At 30.6% G+C, this 21424-nt stretch overlaps 1 protein-coding gene across 1 annotated transcript; it reads right to left on the reverse strand.

Moving 5' to 3' along the window:
- Nucleotides 1–365: 365 nt before the first annotated feature.
- Nucleotides 366–20988, reverse strand: LOC148626683 (short stature homeobox protein 2-like). Its single transcript, XM_088571248.1, has 4 exons — nt 20523–20988; nt 14411–14595; nt 7628–7685; nt 366–1776 (listed from the first exon to the last, which is right to left on the reverse strand). The coding sequence occupies exons 1-4, from the start codon at nt 20746–20748 to the stop codon at nt 1460–1462; spliced, it is 786 nt and encodes a 261-aa protein (XP_088427374.1). The 5' UTR covers nt 20749–20988; the 3' UTR covers nt 366–1459.
- Nucleotides 20989–21424: the final 436 nt, after the last annotated feature.

Genomic DNA, 21424 nt, shown 5'->3' on the forward strand with positions numbered 1-21424 from the left:
ATGTTACCATACACAAATGTACTTCAATGTTTAATTCGTAGTTCATTTTTAACAGTAACCATGTTCAGCAATGTTTAGAAAAACCGTCATGAAATCATTGAAATTAGATGCTTAGAAAATGAAAGTAAGTCTCCTAAATTTGTCAGAGTATTAATGTACAAGGTCAAGTTAAAATTTATCATTGCCTTCCGTTTATTTGTATTGATCATAAATATTCCCTTTTGTAAAATAATAAAGGATTTTCCGCCTATTCAAGGAGTTGCCTTGGCTTTAGTTAAAAGGTGTGTTTCTTATGAAGACTTTTGATTACAATTTATATCAGATTTTTACTCGGTAACAGCAAAAAAAAATTAAAACTAGTTTTACTCCATATGGTTACTACACAAGTATGCTGCAGAAATATTTACCAGACGGAAATATATTGTTTTCTATAGATTGTATGAAAGACAAATATTTTAATGAAAAGGTTCTTGCAAAATTATAACTCTCTTTTCAATAAAAAAAAAAAGAAAATCCGTCGTCGCAATAAAACACACAATTAAAAAATTAAGGATGTGTATCAACGTTGAAACAAAACAAAAAAAATCAATAGTGGTGAAATTTAAACGCTTCTGAAGCATAATAAAAAAAACTAAAAAACAATGACTATATGTACATGTATCAAAACCATGACTATATGTACATGTATAAAAACCATGACTATGTGTACATGTATAAAAAAACAATCAAAGCGCAGATAAATTGATATATTACAGTGTAAACTTTATTTTTTCTTCACTACTAATATGTACTAATTTACAATTATACTGATGCATACATGTTAGCAATAGAACAAGAAACCTATCTTTATAGTAAACTTTCTGATGTGAAACAATTTCTGTATACAATACAATACACAGTCGATATATACACAAATAGACATGTATGTCTATGAAAATAATTTGAATGATATCAAATTTTCAAGGTATATTATTTAGCTTAAGTTTCACTTCAACGTTCATATACGTTTGATATATTTGGTAAGTTGGTCACTCATCGAGTAGTCTTTATAAGCCTTTACCTTTAAGAAAACAAAGCACTAGCATCTTCTTAAGAGAAACAGTCTACTTTTTTGTGGGTGTTCTAGAAAAGCAGAGGACGCTTACCCTACCGGTGCACCTGGTCCATGCTCCCAGCTTTTAGTGGAGTCCGAGTTGCTCATTTACTTTTGTTACTTTGTATGTATGATTTTAGTTACTTTATGTTCTTTGTTGTGAATGTCTGTTTTCCATGTCTGGTCTTTGTCCCTGGATTACATTCTTTTGATTACCGCTATAACCTTGGTTCCCTTGATTACTCTTTTAGGTGCTCCAGATAAGGAGCAAAATTTGAACTAGAAATGTCTACTGAGAGGATATTTCGATTGGACTTATCACCTACAGATAACAGAAACAGTGACGTCACTCAAGCGATTCCAAATTCATATACCAAGAGAAGCTAGGTGTTGTCTTGCTTTCAGTCGTAGATCTGCAATACTTGAGTTTTTAGAAGTTTTGTTAAAATTGTTGTCATGAAGTGTTGCCAGATTCAATGCCGTTGCATAATGATGGTGATAAAGTAACAACGGATGAATTGCTGGCGGATGTGGTGCAGGTGGCGCTGTATGCAGTGGGTAATATGGCAGAAAGGGTGGGAAGTGGAGTCTGTCAACAGCGTCCCTTATTGGTGGAGATGTGACGTAAGTACCAACTCGAACGGCGTCTAGAGGTGTACCTTGCCCGGGCATCATAATACCAGCTGTAAAATAGAAACGTTATCATGGTAGATAGGAAAATTATGAACATCTATTATTAATTATTTTTTATTGACAACTCTTTTGCTGAACAAAGTACCAATTTCTATTGAGTATTTTGTAAGCTTAATAGAATGTATGAGCTAAGCCATATACAACCGAAATAAGTATACGGTATATGGTGGACCATAAGCTACACTATGACCCCGGAAGTCCAATTCTTGTAAGATTTTCTTATTCGTTCGTTTCAATCCTGTTTGTAGCTAGATCATGTATATTATTTTTTAAAAGTCTGGAAATATGACTTTTTTCAATTTTACTTGCTAGCTAGTGATTTTGGGTTTAAGTGACATTAAATATGACGGATCTATTTTTGAAAGCATATCGGCGAGATGCTGATGATATTTGTAGTTATTTATCATACGTTTTACGATGTTTGTTGAAATAGTTTGCTACAATGATATTGCATAATGCATAGCCTAATATCTGTGGGATGCAGAACTTTCTAAAGATCTTAAGATGACTTCAGATACCAATTATGGATATCAAACACCGAATCTGTTCTCCCATTTATCATATTCTGACAAATTTTCTAACCAATAATTGAATATAGGGAGAAATGTTTACTTTAAATATACAATCTTCTGACAGAAAATATTAAATAAGCAGAACTCAGAGTTGATGAAGTGTTTTGCTAATGATCCTTAATAAGAGAACATCACCCTGCTTCCGTTTTTCTTTTTAATTAATCTGTCCCTTGCTCTTTTGAAAATTGACTACGTCAAATACGTTATCGAATAGATTGATAAGAGAGGCATCATAGTTCGCATAAGGTCGTCAGTCATGAAAGAGAAAAATTTGAGGGGCAGCGTCAAACAAATTCGTAGCAATAGTCAAATATTTGTGTTAGACAATTTATCATCGCGTAAGCTATTCAAATTTTCCATCGCGGCTCCTTTGTCAACACAAGGGGCTACAGAAAGCAATATTTGTTCACAATTTTTCTAATAAAATACTTGATGAAGCCAATTTAGCCTTGATTATACATTGCTATTTTGCAATTCAACACGATGAGGTTTAATCAAGACACCAAGCTTGTCAGTCGTTTAAGTACAAGGGTTGGCCAAAACTGTCGATTAAAGGTTAACCGTTTTACAAAAATCAAACACTAAAGAAGTTGTTATTTTCAAATGAGATGTTTAGCATCGAATACAGAATTTAAAGATGTGTAGTATTTGTATTATTTACCATCACAATAAATTTATTATAAAAATGAGATTTTATTCTTATACGTTATCCTTTTAAGAGCACTTATTACTAGTAAATATTTTAGTTTAAACTTATTTTTTTATTTCAAAGAATACATCAATGTATGATATGACGATATTATAATACAACACAAAGATTAGGAAACAGTTAACACGTATGTTATTATAATCTGTCTCCTAATAAACAACGAACTATCTGAAGACATTAACAGCATACTCTTATTTATGTATCTCTGATCCAACCATCTATTGGAGATGTAAGGGTTGAATGAAGAATATTTATTGAAATTGATGAGGGATATTTAAGAAAGTATACAAAAATGGTATTGAGGAGTTGAAATGCACAGAAGATAACACACAATACAAAGAGATATATGTATATACACAATTAAGCATTGACAAATCGTTTACTTTTTAAAATGTAAGTTTGCACTTTAAAGAATAAATCTGTATTTTGTTCTAAAGTTAGAGCATCAGACCCTTTGAGAAGAATGTCAACTTGGATATTACTAGTATATATTTTTTACTTTATTTCTTTACACTGAACTTTTGATAGTCACTTATTGACTCATGAATGTCTGGCGGATTTAAAAAGCTTTAAGTTTTAAAGCGTTTAATATTTCAAGAATTTAGTATTGAAATTATTATATTCCATATTTCAAGAATATTGAAATTATATAACGAAGACGTGAAAGTTGAGTTTCGATAGTGAATATATCAATAACGTTGGAGTGGACAAACCAATTACATTAAAGTAGTTTCTATGTAAAAGTCTGTTATTATGGAGAAATACTTCTCAATCGAATTCTTTACTTAATCTATTTTTATTTTCTTAGCTTTAATAAATTAAACTTTTTTTCAGTAGAACGTTGATGCAAACACGTTTTTGATTAATGAACAACACACACACATTAAAATTCCATTTTTTTAATAGGTAATCATCAGGCTACAAGGGTAAAAGGTTACAACTATTTTTTAGTTTAAAATTGTAATGCCACATTTCAATGATAAAATTTGATTACAGCTTTGCCTTAGAACCAGGCAGAAGCTTATAATTAGTGATTCATGCATTTCTTAATCCCAAATATTTTTTTTATTGGACATCCTTCAGTAGACCTCATAGAACTGTTTTCAGAAATACAAGTCCAAATGAAATTGTCCCATTAGAGATATTAACACTTAAAATTTGGTTACATTCTACTATAGAAAAGAAAAGAAAAAATTCCTGCCATAATTTTTATACTATAATATACCAATCAAAAATATTTCACGATATACAGCAGAGCGGAGGAAATGTACATAGGAAGAGTTTTTAGGATGTAACAAATGTATTTGAATAGTTTCATTGATCATATTGAGATATGATGAATCACCCCTCCCCCCGCCTGGTTTTGAGAAAGAACCATCTTCTTAAGCTAAAGTTGCAACAATTGGAGTAGTAAGCGACATTTAGGAAAATCTTGAATTTATTTTCGTTGTATGTATTTTGTTCGTTGTCCATTTTTGGGGGTTGCACGGGACAAGTAACAATATTTCACTGGAGTGTCATTCTTCGAATTGCACTTGAAAGAATATCTCGTTGCTGGATTTGGCTTCCTATTTCGATTTTGAGTTTGAGTAATTCTTGTTTACAATATATTTTAATCACGATCTACCTATATTTTTTATTTTAATATTGCTGTTGAAAGGTTACTCCTTGCTACACGAGTACTACAGTTGATAGGTATTTTTATATATTGCAGTTGACCTTTCCGTTTTTTTTTCTAATTATTATTTTTATATGTCAAATAGGAACATTATTTTTTTATGATAATTTCCGTTTCAGCTTGCCCCTCTTTGCAAATTTATTTTTTATTGTCCCTAGAATTTAATTACTTATCTGCTATTAATTCTTATTTTATTTTACTTTCACTTTCACTGTAAGAGTATAGGGAAAAAGAATTTCACTTATGATTGTGATTGCTTATATTGGTTAGTATTAAATTACTAAGAAAAGAATAAAATCTCCTTTAATTTAAAAAGGGAGGTACACCTAGGGTACGGACATAACTCTTGAAATCAGTTATCTGTTTGTATCACATTCAACTTCACTTAAAGCCTATCTAGCTTTCATTTGAAACAGAATTAAATAAATCAAAATTACTTTGATGCTTAGATGAGATTGATCTATAATGCTTTACACAAACATTCCAATGATTTGTAAGAGATATTTCCCTTAGCCTAGGTCTACCCACTAGGTGTTATTGCATATGTAACAAGGGTAATCAAGTGAACCAAGGTTATAGCGGTAATCAAAGGAATGTAATCCAGGGACAAAGGCCAGACATGGAAAACAGACATACACAACAAAGAACATAAAGTAAGTAAAATCATACATACAAAATAATAAAAGCAAGCCAGCAACTCAAACTCCACGAAAAACTGGGAGCATGGACCAGGTGCACCGGTGGGGTAAAAGTCCTCTCCTTATCTAGAAACACCCGCCGAGTTGCTCATAAAAAAGTCAAGTCCGGGGTAGACGACAGAGGAAAGGAAAACTATGACCCGTTGAATAAATCAGTTTTCATGGTGCAGATGGATAACAACTTAAAAACCTAGTTTAATTATCACTAAATGCACATCGTGTAAGGAATATGCAGTACATGCAGAATATCCAGTATTCAGAATCAAAGTGTATGTATATTCAGACATCTTTTATTATGCAATGCGAGTGAAAATATATCCAGTGCCAGTTAGTGCATTTGTGATGTCTTTGTCGAGTTAACCAAGTACGTGTTTTTACCATAATAAGCTAAATTGAATAGTGTTAAAACAATGTCTTTGATAAGAGCAAAAAATGAGGAACGATAAAAACAGAATGTCGGTAATATATTTTCACGTCCTTCAATTATTTAAGTTTCAAATGTGAGTATTTTTTCAAGATACTTAGTTTCAACTTCCGTATTTTTTTCTTAGCAGTCATATTTAACACTTGGGTTAGCAAAGCACTTTGGTGAATGAACATCTATTTTACGTCGTTATTTCTAATAATCAAGTAAGTGTGTCTACTATTTAAAGATAAAGAGGGAATATAGCAAGTTAGGTCCCTATATAAGAACCCAGGGGTTTTTTTTTACTTCCATGACACAAATGTTCGGCAGTGATATAAAATGTCATCCGGTTTATTTATATCTTAGTAGAAGTATAAAATAAAAATAAAGGAACTCGAATCACCTTTTGATGATAATCAAATTTCCGTTTCTCAATTTTAGAAAAATAAAAAATCTAGTGAACTGTTAATGCAAGCCATTCGTCAAAGGGATTTAGCAAACGTTATCAAATTGACTTAATCTAATTCATCAGAGTAATTATTTCCAATAAAGCTCTATTCTCCTGTAATACAATCAATACTAATAAAATCAATTTTAGCATCACTAATCTAATCTAAGATCTTATTGGACTTGTACAAATGATAAGATGACAATCATGCCAACTCTTCTCTCTGAAGGTGTAAAAGTCACAGTTTTGATAGTTTGAGAAAACATTGCTTTGTGGGGCTTTCATCGGGGAAGTTTTATATAGCATAACGATTAAGCACGAGCTAAACACTTCAAAACATTAAAATGATTTTAAGGCCAACCCCTCAAAGAACAATATGACTTCATGTGGGATATTTTTGTCAAATCAAGTACCAAAATAAACAAGTGGACATCACGTGGTTAAAAAAAAATATGCACGAAGATGAGATAAGATTCAAAACAAAGTTGGGGAAGTGCTTATTGTTAGAGGAAAGGCATTCTACGGATATATAAAGGGTGTGATAATAGATGAAAGCAAAGAACAACCGACTCCGAATGTGTGGGACATTTTTTAAACGATATATTATTTTAGGGTTAGATCGTCGCAACAAACGTTTACCCCTGACTTAAGTCCGAACAAAGCAACTAAAATGCATTTTTGTTCCCAGATTTAAATAATTTTAATGTTTTGCATACGAAATTCTTACTCAGAGGAGAATTTAACCCAACAGATATAGTAAATCAATTTATTTTCACCACTTTGCAAACAATAGTAAATCGCCGTATGAGTCATTTCATTATGCAACTTATTCTCTTTATACATGTTTTTAAATACAATAGGTTAATAAGAATTGATCCTCGTTCAGTAATGAGTGGTATGAATTATTTTCCACTCGAAGTGGTAAAATTAAGATTTTAAACATCCGAGCTTACGAGCTTAGTTCCAAAACAAAAAGAATGTTTAATGTCGGGAAAACTCTCGTAGAAATTTAATCACTAACCGGTGGTTAAACAGTCACGTGCATTTTCAATCACCGGCTTACAATGAGGATATTCCAAGAAGATTATAAACTATCTTACCGTAGTATAGTTCTTAAATATTGGTGACAAGAGTTTATATTAAAACATTGTTCAAACGAGAAACAAATAAAAAAAACAATATGGTAGGGAAAAGGTTATAGAATAATTACAGTCGACCGAATGCATTCAATAAAATAAAAATTAAAATTAAAACAAACAAAAATAAGCATCTAATAATTAAAAACAAGTATTCGTAAATCATTTTAACTAAAACCCTTGAAGAACCTCACCTTTCTGCATCTGGCTCTCTTGTTTGCGACATTTAGCTCTCCTATTCTGGAACCAGACCTGTGAAAAAATAAATTCAATCAATTTACATTATTTTCATCAACTATAATCTGCACTTCCAATAAAATTAATTAGATTTGTTTGTTTATTTCATCACCTTAACCTGAATATTAGATTATCATTTTGCGGATTAAATTAATTACTCCCCGTATACAACGTTAAAGGAGTTGCATCTCATATTCTTAATAGTATAAAGGAGCTTCAGTGTGGACACAGTTAGGCCAAATGTAATTAATTGTGTTCCAAGTGTCCACCGAGATAGAAGCAAATGAATTCTCGATTGAAAGAAGAAACACAAAAGACATCACGAGGTCTTCGGTTTTGTTAAAGGACATCGTGCTATTTAAGTGACAAAATGACTTTTTGATTGTACATTCTTTAAGGCCTTTTAACTTCTGATAGTAGTGTGCCATTATAAAAACATTCATTGTTAAAATGTTAATCGTTCCGTTTTGTTAAGTAAAGCGATTTGAAGAAGTATCTTGCAATAATACTCATATAAATTGTAAGTTTCGTGAGGATAGCTTATAATCTTAAGCTATCATCTTTCAATAGAAATTGAGTGTATTGTATCATCTAGTGACGTATTCAAAACATATCTTAATGGAGAGGTATGCCATTGTGTGTTAAGTACTAGTATTAATTAGAATTAGGCACTGGGTGAAACATGTCCATTAAAAACCCACCACTTTTAAACACACAATTTGACTACTTGTGCCGTCAGATTTCAGAATTTAAAACCATTTTTACCATATCAAGTTGCTATACTTTCATTGTATTGCACTGTAAATGATCAATTTAAGGGCAAATAACGTATGAAAACACTAAAATTCCTAACATTCTATTGTATTTTTTGTTTTTGTTTTGTTTTGTTTTGTTTTATTTTTTTTCAGCTAATCTGTAGTGAAAAAATAGCAGTGAATATTGATACAGTAAGTCAATATGACTGTAAATGCATCATTAGATTGGTGTTTTTTTATATGTATGTTTCAGATTTTCTTATTTTTGCCTGCTTTTTAGAAATATTAACACTTAAAATATTAACTACATTGAAGTAATCAAATAATCACAATACTAATTATTACATTTGTAATCAAATAATCACCGTACTAATTATTACATTTGTCAACGTATATTTTTTCCTCGTGTTATCGTCTTCTGATTCACCACGCTAAATTCTATAAATGAGACAAATGATATAGAATATCTAATTTTCTGCCGTGTTATTAATGCCTTTCCGTTGAAATGAAGATAATTTTTGGTAAAACACAATATGTTGAAATAACAGGAGATTTATTTAAAATAAAATTAGCAGAAACATGAAATTATTTTCTAATTAGTGACAATTGATTCAATCAACGAGCAGAGGATATCAATTGTTGGGGACACTAATCGAAATCATAAGTTGGTGTAAATCTATTGGGAATTAATGTTGTTGTTGTGCCTTGATTTTTCTTGATTGTAGGCAAAAATGAAAAAAAGTATGTTTCCCAAAAGATATTAAGTGAAACCTGTCAACCCGAACACCTTTTGAACTTTTAAATTAAATTGGTTCGATTTGGACAGATGTTTGGTCTTCCAAAGTTTAAAATACATTTTAATCGATAAACAAAGAATTGTTTATACGTGTTTAGTATAGACAGGTTTTAGATGGTTCACTCTTCTTGGTGGATTGAATATTTGGATATCCTAAGTAGTAGAACATAAAAGTAACTGTACCTATAATGAGAAAAGAGTTGAGTTTGTTGTAGTTATTGCTATGGTATGTTTTGTTCTATAAAGAAATGGTCTTAATCAAGCGATACACACTATATTCAACACGAAGCAAATTATCATCGAGAGTGCACCACGGACATTGTGGATATTTTGAATAGACAGAAAAAAATACAATCATTCCTTATAATTTACTTTCAGTATCAAAATTCAAAAATTTCTAACAACCACGCATGAAATTATGTTCGCATAAAGTAATACAACACTCAATCTTAGACACGCGTGCGCAAACAAATCTGAAATATCCTTATTATTCCATCAAAATTCATAAATATAGGGACATGGTGTTACAATAATTGTTAACATTTCCAGCGACACGTATTAAGAAGTAGTCTTTGTAATAATAATTCAAATTCAGGAATTTGTGATACAACCCAAAAAAGTCTGCATATTTTTATTTTTGTTATTAATAGCTTTATAGGTCTTTATGATGAAATGTATAATTATTCATTCAAATCTGTCTGCTCTTAGGAAATAACCCACGTTAAAAATTCAACAGGTTCTATTGTAATTTAGTGTCATTTCGGAGTTATCTCCCTTAATTTTGATGTGTACAGTGCATTCTATATGTTTTTATCATCGAAGGACAATGGTTATGTTAAAAGCCACATTTTAATTTCTGTTCAAATGACTATAACATTTTAAATAGAATATCAAAAATATAAAAATATGTAGGCTTTCCAACCATGAATCACAATTTGCATGTACTACTTAAGTTGTTCGTCATATCCGTTTGTATTCGAGAGTAGAAACAAAACGAGATGAATACCAATATATATAAATATTGCAAGGTTCGGTATGCTGTGCATCAGTAGCATTATTACTAACTACACAGAAATATCTTAACTAGAAAATAAATTGTATGCAAGAAGGTAACAACAAAAAATATCGAAATAGGAAGCCAAATCCAGAATTGAGAAAATCATTTTTGTGCAATACAGAAAATAAAGCCACCAAGTTACAAAGTTTTGAATTTTGTGGTACTGAAAATTTGGGTAAATTAACTATGATAAAATTCGAGTCAGATAAATCTGACTTCTGGGACTATTAGAGTGGTGAATATCCTCGAAGATCTTTGGTCCACCAGCAGTCGACTTAATGATATATACATACAAAGTATACAAATTATATAACTATTGCCATCATTATGCTGTATGCGTATTTCAGGAGGTATATAATACATCGAAGGAAAGAGAAGATGATACCCAATTGATTTATATCATATCCCTCCTTTCTACGGCCATACTGAGTGATTACTTTGTCCGAGGATACAATATTGTAATTATCATATATACAGCAATGAATTAGCGAATGATTCCAGTGTAAAAACATTATCGATAATTCACACTGTGCAATAAATTCGGTAATTTTACTCTCGTAATTTCTCCCGCCAAAATCAAAATGTCACAAAATTTCACAACACGAATATTAATCTGTCGTTCACAAAATTTAAAATTCACGTTGAAAATAGCAATGAATAATGGAGGAGGTATATATAATAAAAAGGATAATCAATTAGTTATCGTAAATAACCAAAATATGATCACTCGTGAGCAGAAAAAGTTCCACACACTCTTTAAATCTACGCGTCCTTTGGGACTCGTGATCATATTTTGGTTATTCACTCTTTCCAATTATTTATCCAATTAATTAATATTTCTTTCCTTTCTGTTGTCGAATTTTCCATGTCATGGTTTTTTCTTACAATATAGCATTTTATAGCAAAAAATTTCGGGTGTTTTAGTAGGAAAGGTTTATTTTTTCGGATTTTTTTTCAATGTCTAAGAAAGGTTAAACATGAATTAAAGAATCATAACTAAAGTTGCGTTGTTTAAATTTGTTCCATCATAATCTGCGTCTAAAATGAAGTGCAGTCACAAAATCATCAGACTTATACAATCTAGGTACTGAAAATGTATTAATTTTCGCGGATTCTGTCAAGTGAACATATTCGCGAGTTTCAATTTTCGCGGTTTCATAAGAAATGTAACAAATATTGAGCGTTAAATAGTGTTAAAATCAATTTCATGGGTATTGTTCTTCGCGGTTTTCTGTCCATTGCGAAAATAGCGAAAATTAGTACGTTTACAGTAATAGCGAAAATCAATAGTCAAAACGGAAATACCGTATAAAATATGGCAATAACAAAGGAAAAAACAAAAAGTTGGAAACCACTGCATTGGTCCTGATCTGGTACTGGCATTTCCGATTGAAAAATAATTATTTGAGCAAATGTGCTTTAATGAAAACGTGTGTTTTTGTTGAATTTATCTATTTGTTTGATCATTGATAATTATTTAATGAATTATTTATTTATTTAAGGAGATAGACCAAGGGAAGGGACACAACTCTTACAATATGATACAATCATATCACTGATTTCAAGAGTTATGTTCCTTACCCTAAGTCTACCTCCTTAATATAGCATAATGATGCATTGATATAAGTATCTATTTATTTTTTATATATCATTAGAATAGATAATTTTTTACAGTTTTGATATCGTTGGGAAGTTTCCAGACCCTGATATACAAACTTAATCTTTCTGGTATTATGAAAACATGATCTAAAGAAGAAAGGTAGCGATTACATTGGTCACATATTAAGATGTAATAACAGCATGACAGGTCAATTTGTTGCCCTATTGTCTGTGTTTGACTAGACGTTAGTTCGTTATGAAATATTAAAAACCGCAGTAATCTTAAAGTGAGAAAAAACAAGTTAAACCTCTGCTGACGTTGTTATAACTTTATACAACCATGTGCTTTTATCACATTTCTGTTAGAGTTTGTGGTAATCAAGCCAACAGTATTGGTTGACGGACAAGCTTTAACCTTATCCGTGTTGTCTCTATCATCGTGGGAACGCACACCATCAATTTTACCCTATTATAGATTTCAATTGTCTAAGACTCATCAATTCACTTCTTAATTAATTCGATTATCTCGCGCTTTGAATATGCCCTCAGAATACCCATTATATAAGCATCGAAGTCTCACAGTAATTTAAGGAACGTTTGAGACACTGTTAACCAATTATAAGAAAGTCCATGGAGAATTAAGATCGAGCAGCTCCATTCTTACGACTGCCAAGGAAAATTATTGAGTATCAACCTAGGAACTAGGGTCACATGCATCCTAATTCAAATCTTTTCTCAGATTGACAAGCGGGTTTAGGGCTGTCTTGATTTCTCAAGCAGTCAATCCACTGAGCATTTGTGGGGTAGACCTTTCTCAACTTATCAGATTATATATAGATGTTGTAGTTATTGTATCTTCATTTAATCAATCAAGACATCATTGTATTTTCATTAGGTTTATAATTTATCATTTCTGTAAATGTAGTTCTCAATCTTTGTACGAATTTGGCTAACAATATACTCGACCAAATGATGGGTGAAGATGGTGGTGTTGGAAGTATCATAATATGGCAAAGGCATTAAGTTTCATTGTTGGCTAAATTTACTTAAACTATAATTTATAGTGTATTATTTATTTGAGTTTACCCTTTGAAATGATCAAAATTAAAACACAGAAAAATAGACACAGAATGTATCCATGCTCCATTTTGCCAATAAACCATAAAGAAAGACTATGCACACAATTAACACATATTTAGGCAACTTCTACCCATAATAATACCGCGACAGAAACAACATACAGAAAGTTAAATATGAATATACCTTCAACGAAATTACTTGTATAGCCATTGGGTGCTTAAGTAATGAAAGCCGTATTCTCCGACTTGACCCCTTTATCGTCACTCAAGTTCTAGACAATTTCTTTGAAATGAATAAGATATTGAGAAGATCCTTTCTTTATCAAATCAAGTATTATTGGAAAATTTAATCTGATTAATCTAGTGAATGCAATTTACTTAAATTTTTCAGAAATTCAATTTTCTGCCTTTTGTGTTATCCCGTAATATAGTTAGACTGCAAATTTCATTTGGTTATAAACTTAAATTTAATTTGACCATTACTAAAAAGGGTTCATTCCTACTTTTCGATATGTTATTAGAATACTAATTATTATTTTTCAATACTTATGTCCACTTTGCGACCTGTTCTGTAGAAAGCTAATAGGATTTAATGCCATAATGGAAACACATGTTTCAGTATTTAAGAAAAAAGAGCCTCAATACAGTTTTTTTTCTATTATCAAGCATTGTGAAAAGACTATTTAATTTTCTCTTCCTTTGAAAAAAAAAGCCAAAAAAAATTATCAGTGTCTGCAAGAAAGTAGAGATAATATGACAATAGTGATATCCATTGATTCAATTATAAAAACACTTTTTTAATTACACATTTGAGTCTTATCTAATTGAAAAAAAGAAACAAACCTATTTATAATGGTTATCTGAAAGAACTCTTGAGTATATCAAATTTTGTTAGTTATTTCTGAATATATACTGTAATTCTTCTTCTAAACGTACTCTAATATTCATAATGCTAATGAAACCTACTGGCTGTCTCATCAAAATATTTACTTATTTAAGTTCATTTTGTCCAAAAAAGGAAAATTACAAAATAAACCTGATAGGTTTCTTGCCAACTGTAACATTTTTATAGCTAATGATATGATACGAAACACAACTGCAAAAAAAATAAAAATAAAAATAAAAAAATGAATAAAAACCAAACACATATTAACTTAACATTTTTATTCGGTTTAAATTTTCACTTTTCATCTTAAAATGTTTGACATATCAGGTATTGCTGACCCGACCATATTGATGTTTGTGAACCACTGGAGACATGCCCGGTATGAAAACGGTGAACCTGTCTGATACAACCCCTTCTGGACTTACAAAACTGCTTCGTTAAGACAGGTGTACGGTTTACACCGATTCATAATACATTAAAATCATATAATAGGACCTAAAAATGCTTGTTTACATTTTACATTATTCAGAGTTCAGACATGTTTCACTGTACACTGTACATCTCATACCTGAACTCGTGCTTCAGAAAGACCCAATCTTTGACTTAACTCTTCTCTCATGAATGCATCTGGATAATGTGTTTCGTCAAATAGTCTTTCAAGTTCATTTAGTTGTTCTAGTGTGAAATTCGTCCTGCTTCTTCTCTGTTTAAGTTTTGGTTGGTCATCTTCATACAAAGAAGGTCTCTCGCTTTCTGGAAAAAAAATCAAATTGTTGACAATTTTAATTTTCCCTATTTAAAAATGTTTCACTCATGATAAGTTTTAAGAATTAAAACTAATAGAAAATAACGAATGTTAAAGAAATATTTTCTTCATGATATTTTTTACGTGTGAACTTCTATATATAACCCTTTTGCACTGGAGAAAGTTTTTTTTTATTTCCTTACCAGTGTTATTAATTATATGTAAAATTAAGATAAAAGAAATATTTTAAGTGCAATATAGAATGTTCAAAATATTAAAATGTTGTATTATGTGAATATACGTGAAAGTATTTTTATGGGGTACCAATTTTCGTGGTTTTCGTGGATGGGTCAAACCACGAAATTTGGTTCCCAACGAAAAGATTTCCATTGATGTATATACTGAAAATCTCAAAACCACTAATTAAAAAATCAACGAACATGTGTCTCCTCTCTAATCCGCTAACATTGGTATCCACTAATTTAAGTACTTTTACAATTAACTTAAAAATTATATAAGGCTGAAAAAGTTTGCTGATTTAGATCTGAGTTTCTTTTCTCACGTTCACCTAGTACAAGTAGCATGTGGAGATAAATTGCAAAGTAACTGACGTATTTGAATTGTCTATGAACGAATGAACCCTTTGAATATTTTGATAAGTGATTATTATTAACCAATTAGTCCATCAATTAGTAAATATTCCTATCATTAGTATGAATGGCGACTTCCTCTAGAAAAGGCTACATATTTTATGACGAACAATTCCAGGTTTCCGAATATCAATTAGCAAATGACAGAAGTAGTCCATAATTTGTTCAATGTTTCAATTGATGCCAATTACATAGAAATAGATAAAACTACAACCAATCTTTATCTTTTTTGCTGATTTGGAAGTAAAATAGAGAATTGACTTGATTATAATTACTGTGAAGGGAATCTTTCACTTCGTATTTCCGATGTTAATTCCCGATTTAAATGCGATTGTAGGAAAATGAGCGCTGATTGCTCTAATCTTATCTTATTAAGACAAATTAGAGAGAGATGATATCTGTATCAATAATTGCCCATTGAAGAGAAAACGTCGCGTTTCATTACTGTCCTTAGAGTCACTCTCCAGACTAAATCTCAGAGTGACAAATTATACCTTTCTTCATTAAACATTTCAATTCTCTCAGTGAAAAAGATGGTGAAATTAATTTAATCTGCTTTCTGAGAATACAGGCTATAATTATGGAATATACTCGTATCAAAGTCATATAATTTTGTGTCATTTTAGACAATTGCTTTAAATTTAAACCCTCAGAAATTCTTGCATGCAAAATGAAAATGTGAGGTTACGTCAATACATTACGATGAGTCCATGGTAATATCGAACACTATCGTACATTGAAAAATTCCAAATTAAAATTCTGTTTCAGTAATGAATTATAAAAGGTCGGGAGTTATGCTTCGTACGGAATTTTGTGACTGAACTAAATTTGAGTAGGCATATCTGCAGTGCTTAAAACAATGCTATGAAAATGCGTTATCAGTCAAAATACGTTTCTATGCAAGAAATAAAAAAGTTAAACGCTGAGAAAAAATGTTACGGGTAGTCACATCAACGATAATTAAAGAAATGGAACAAACTTGTGCTTTAGTAATCAAGAAAACCAAGATTTCAGCAGAAATCAAAACAATATATTCCAAGGATATATACTAGACAAGGAAAATAGAAACACACAACTAACACCATAAATATAACCAAAATAAATCGTAAAAAGAATAACAGTAAATAAACAACGTGGACTCCAATGAAAATTGGAAATATGGAACAGGTTAAGTGTCAGCTGCTTTGAGTTTTTGCACGTTGGTCTAAATAACGGTTGTAACTCAAATAAGAAGTTCAAATATCGAAGGGGAAAATGAAGCTTGGAATACCAGAAATAATTGCAGACCAAGAAATAGTCATAGTAAATAAGTAAACTTCGGGAGGGTTTTGGTAGTATTTAAGATCATATTATTTGATGTGTGCTGCTTCGAATTCTTATTCAAATCACCGGATTTACAGAACTGAAATCACATGAGAAACATTTAAGGTGTTTTTAGAAAAGATGGAGGCACTTTTCATTATGATTTATTTTATTTAGTTTCAATTGCTAATTGATAAATTATATGTCACCATGAATTGTCTTTTTATTAAATTGTTAGTTTTGTTTTGAATATTATCTTGTTGATTCCATAGTCCTTAAAAATATCATTGCTAGTTAATGTCTTAATTATTTGTACCAGAAACAATAGTATGCTATTGCTCTTTTAGTATTATAATAAAGATTATAATTATTATGTCCCTTTGGTATGTTGATATTTGATAAAATACGTTAGAAGGGGTAATGTAGTAAGCTATTAATATAACTTAAACTCACATAGAAAGAGGGCTTTTAGATTTAAAGGAATAAACGAGAATTCAATATTATACTTAACACGATAAACGGACGCAATTTACATATATTTAAATAAAGCTTCTTATACCATATAACACATAGATTTGGTGTAAAAATTTTGCTAAGTAAGTATTCTAATGATGTTTTTTCTTCATTTAAAAATAGAAGTATTGGCATAGTTTTAATTGGTAACTTTTTGTGAGTATATTTATGTTGTTTCAATCTGGAATGTTATTAAAGATATAGAAACTTAACCAATGACAGGTAATTGAACAATTGATATAAAAAAGGAACACTATTGCATTGGATTGATCTACTAGTGTTTATCATGCAAATGGTTAATATGTCTTGTGACATACCATATCAATTTTTTTTAATATCTTAAAACAGACCATATTCAGGTCAAACAGGGCTGTATGAGACATTGGTGATTTTGCTATAGCGTATCTTATATCATAGAAGGCACTCATCCCAGAATATGATTGCCAGGCGAGCATCCCCTTCCTTAACCTGGGAAAAAATATTCTGTTTGTATGAAACCTTTATTTATAAATGTTCCCCTGGCTTTGTTTGCCTTTAACTCTATTTACCCTACCAATAACCTTAGAGACGGATTCGTCCCTACATATATTATAGAAAACAATAAGCTTCCAGTAGTAGTCTTTGTAAGAATCATGCAAATTCTGTTAAATGTGATACCCCCCTCCCAAAAAAAAAAAGGCTACGCAATTTATTCTTGTTATCAAGTTTCTTTTAAAGTCTATACGATGAAATGTATAATTATTCATTCCAATCTGTTTGCTCTTTAGAGATAATCCACATTGAAAATCCAATTCTTTCTTCTGTATTTTAGTTTTTTCAGTTATTTCAGTTATCTCCCTTAATTTGGAGGTGTACAGTACATTGTATATAATGCTTATCTTCTAAGAGCAAGGGTTATGTGAAAAGGCACATGTTAATTTCTGTGTACTACAATATTTAAACAAAATATCAAACATAAAAATATAAAGGCTTGATTCTTATCTGGAGTGCTACTTAATATCTAATTATAGATACCGATGGCAAAACCATTGATACTATTGCAAAAGCCTAAGTTTAGTAATGCATACCATATCATATCAACAGATATTTGCCATGCAATATTAAATCTGATTCCTTAAATATCAATCTACATGTATATGAAATTTAGACACTGCCTATGCTAGTGGTGATTCATCGTGAGGAAAACCACACGGAGCAAGCAATGATATTTTGATGTACATAAATATTGTCTAAGGTTACTTTTGTAGTTTTTGTTTTCAGTCTGTAAGTTGGAAAAAATAATGCATTTATATCCCATTTAAATTTGAAAAAAAAAACAAGAAGAACGACAACTCTTGCACAGTGCAAATTTCATACCCAATATATATCATTTTCTTCACAAAATTGCAAAAATCGAATGACAAACTTATAACTGGTTATAACAGAAACGGTTTTTGAATAAGAAATAAAAGTGAATTATGTGCGATGTTAACAAACATGAATCAATTTTTATAACAAAAAAATGCTACTTCAACAATTCTTCTGAGTATATAATTGTACTTTTTTCTGGAATCGGTCTGTCTAGATGTTATAGAACATCATTGTGTACTATATACATTTACACCATGAAAGAGCGGTTTTACATTCGAAAGACTTCCCAAGTACAGCATAGGCAGGGAACTACGAATGGTCGGTACTTTTATTCTGCCATTTTGTGTTTCGTTTTTTGTTTTTTTTTTAAACCGTGTTGTGGTTTGTTTTTTGTTGTTTTGTTTTGTTTTATTTGTTTTTGTTTTTGTTTAAATGATATGTATTATGAACAGATCTAGGAGTTCCTTCCCTTTATTCAAAAGTTTCTAGTGTTTTATGTAATTCATTTCAGTCTTTCAATTTCAGTAGATAAAATAAAATACTTATTTTTTAGAAAACATAACCTTGTAATCTTAAATGGCTGGAAACAAAACTTGGCATGTTTCACCCAATGTCTTGGTCATCAAGCACACCCTCTTAACACAAAACATAATTGCTGTGAACGTCAAAAAGGCTTTTGGTCAATTTCAAGATATAAGCATTGAGAACAGTACAGTTGGACTTAATGGGCTCAGATTCACAGATATTAGCATTACATTTAAATGTCAATATCGAAGATGAGCACCATGCAAACAAATGAAAAACTTTATAAATGCCATGGTAATCATTTTTTTTATTATAACTTTTTTTTAACATTTAGAGAATATTTACCTTTTTCAAATTGTGTGCTGTAATACGTATTGTAAATCTTTAAATTTTACCCTGTACATGTTGACTTGATGATGAAAGTTTCTCTTAAAATGGACATTCTTTATACAAATTAATCTGCACAGAAGTTTAAAGTTTTTGGCGAAAGAAAGCATATTTTTGTGATGAAAGTAAAAACAAAGTCGTAAAATTTATGACAAATAAGCTATATCATCACGCATGTATTTAGTTATAACAGAAGTTTCTTGGAAATTAGTTTAAAAGTGTATTTGTAAAATTGAAGAAAAATTATTTTTAATTTTTTTTCTTAAAATATCTCGGAAAAATTATTTAAAAAAAAAAGCTATTGTAAATTTTTACACTTCCAAAGACAATTTTTTTAATTTTACGAACACGAGTTTAACTTATATCAAGAAATAGTGCCCAGTAAAAAAAATTACCAGGCAGAGAAATTAAAACCATTTGGGGAAAACAATGTGTATTTTGTAAATAGTATTTATCATTTTTTTTCTTTCACTTGATTTTGAATTTATACAGGACTACAAACCTACCAATAATATGTATAGAGGCATTTAAAAAAAATTAAGAGATTAGAAAATAATGACAGCATTTTCATCGTTATATAAATGTCCTTGTAATACTATTGACGTATCACTTCTGGAAAAGACAGACACATGGTGTCAGATTATAGAATTAAGTCAAGACTCTGGTGTCAGTTGAGACAGTTTCTATTGTACAAATAGATGCAATTCCAAAGTATGTTGAATAGAAAAAATACCACTTATGTTAATATTGCAAATTCCGGGATGCCATACAGCGTTTCCAGATCTTTCATCAGCATTATAACCAAATACATAAGAAGATCTATATACAAAACAAATTGTGTACAAGAAGAATTCTAAAACAAAAGTATCAAAAAGGAAGACAAATCCATCATGAGAAAGAGTAATAATTGGACCAAAGATTCGAGTGGAAATCAAAAGAATAAAGGATAAAGACTAGACAGGGAAAATACACATACACAACAAAGAACTACAAAGAGACAAAAGTAAAGGAGCAATCCGGATTCCACTAAAAACTGGAAGCATGGACCAGGTGCACCGGAAGGGTAAGGTCCTCCTTTTCTAGAAACAACCGCCGAATAACTCATAAATTCTACCGTTCTATCAAGTGCAATAAATTGCCTCGGTGATAAATATTCATTGACTTACCATTGTCGGAATAGCCTCAGTGTTAAATGTTCATTGACTCACCATTGTCGGAATAGTCTTTTGGTTCTATATACTCTGTCTTGGTTGTTACTTCTTCTTGTAAGACCTCGGGCTCTGGTTCATCTTTAGATTTTATACTCAAATCTGTAGGTTCATCCGGCGGTTCACGAGAAACGTCTTCATTAGTTTCTGATCCGCATTCTGTTTCTGAATTTACTTTTGAGTCCGCATTAAAAGATTTTGTCACAAATGCAGCAAGTCCTTCCATTTTTTTTTTATAAAGTATTTCACTTTTCCATGAATTGAACTTACATTAAATTTTGAGTAATTTTAGCTGATAACGTTCAACTTTAATTATAAATGTAATTTTACTCAAGTTTTACTTTCTTTCGATTTTGCGTATAAAAATGTAAATAAACTGTCTTTTCCAAATTTGACCATGTGAATGCGGACAGATATTTTTTTCGTCTCAACACATCATCACAACAATCAAAGAAAAACACTTGATCACAACATCGCTTCTTAATTGAGCCATTTTATTGAGTATTTATTGGATAATGGCATCGGTGATAATAGATTTTATTGGACTTGCTGGAACATGGCAGGCATTGGATGAGATCGCGATTGCACTACAAGACATGGGTGGAGCTTAAAATTATAATGTTCTTGAAAATCTTTATTTCAATAATATTTTTTATGTGTGATTATTAATTTTCTTAAATGTAATCATTAAAAATTATATTCATGTCATTGAATTGTTATTGAAGATAAATTACTCTATTAATGGGTATATATTATCAAATATAAAAATACCAACCATACACAACTATTAGAAGTTTCCTTCTTTTTTTTAAATAGCATTCTTGTATTTTGATTGGATAAAGTGATTGGTGTTATTCTTTTTTTATTATTATTATTGTCAACATCATTTTTTATTTTTGTTA

The sequence above is a fragment of the Perna viridis genome, chromosome 2 (assembly GCF_037379345.1).
Source record: "Perna viridis isolate PV_CMFRI_1.1 ecotype Kerala chromosome 2, ASM3737934v1, whole genome shotgun sequence".
Taxonomy (NCBI): Eukaryota; Metazoa; Mollusca; class Bivalvia; order Mytilida; family Mytilidae; genus Perna; species Perna viridis.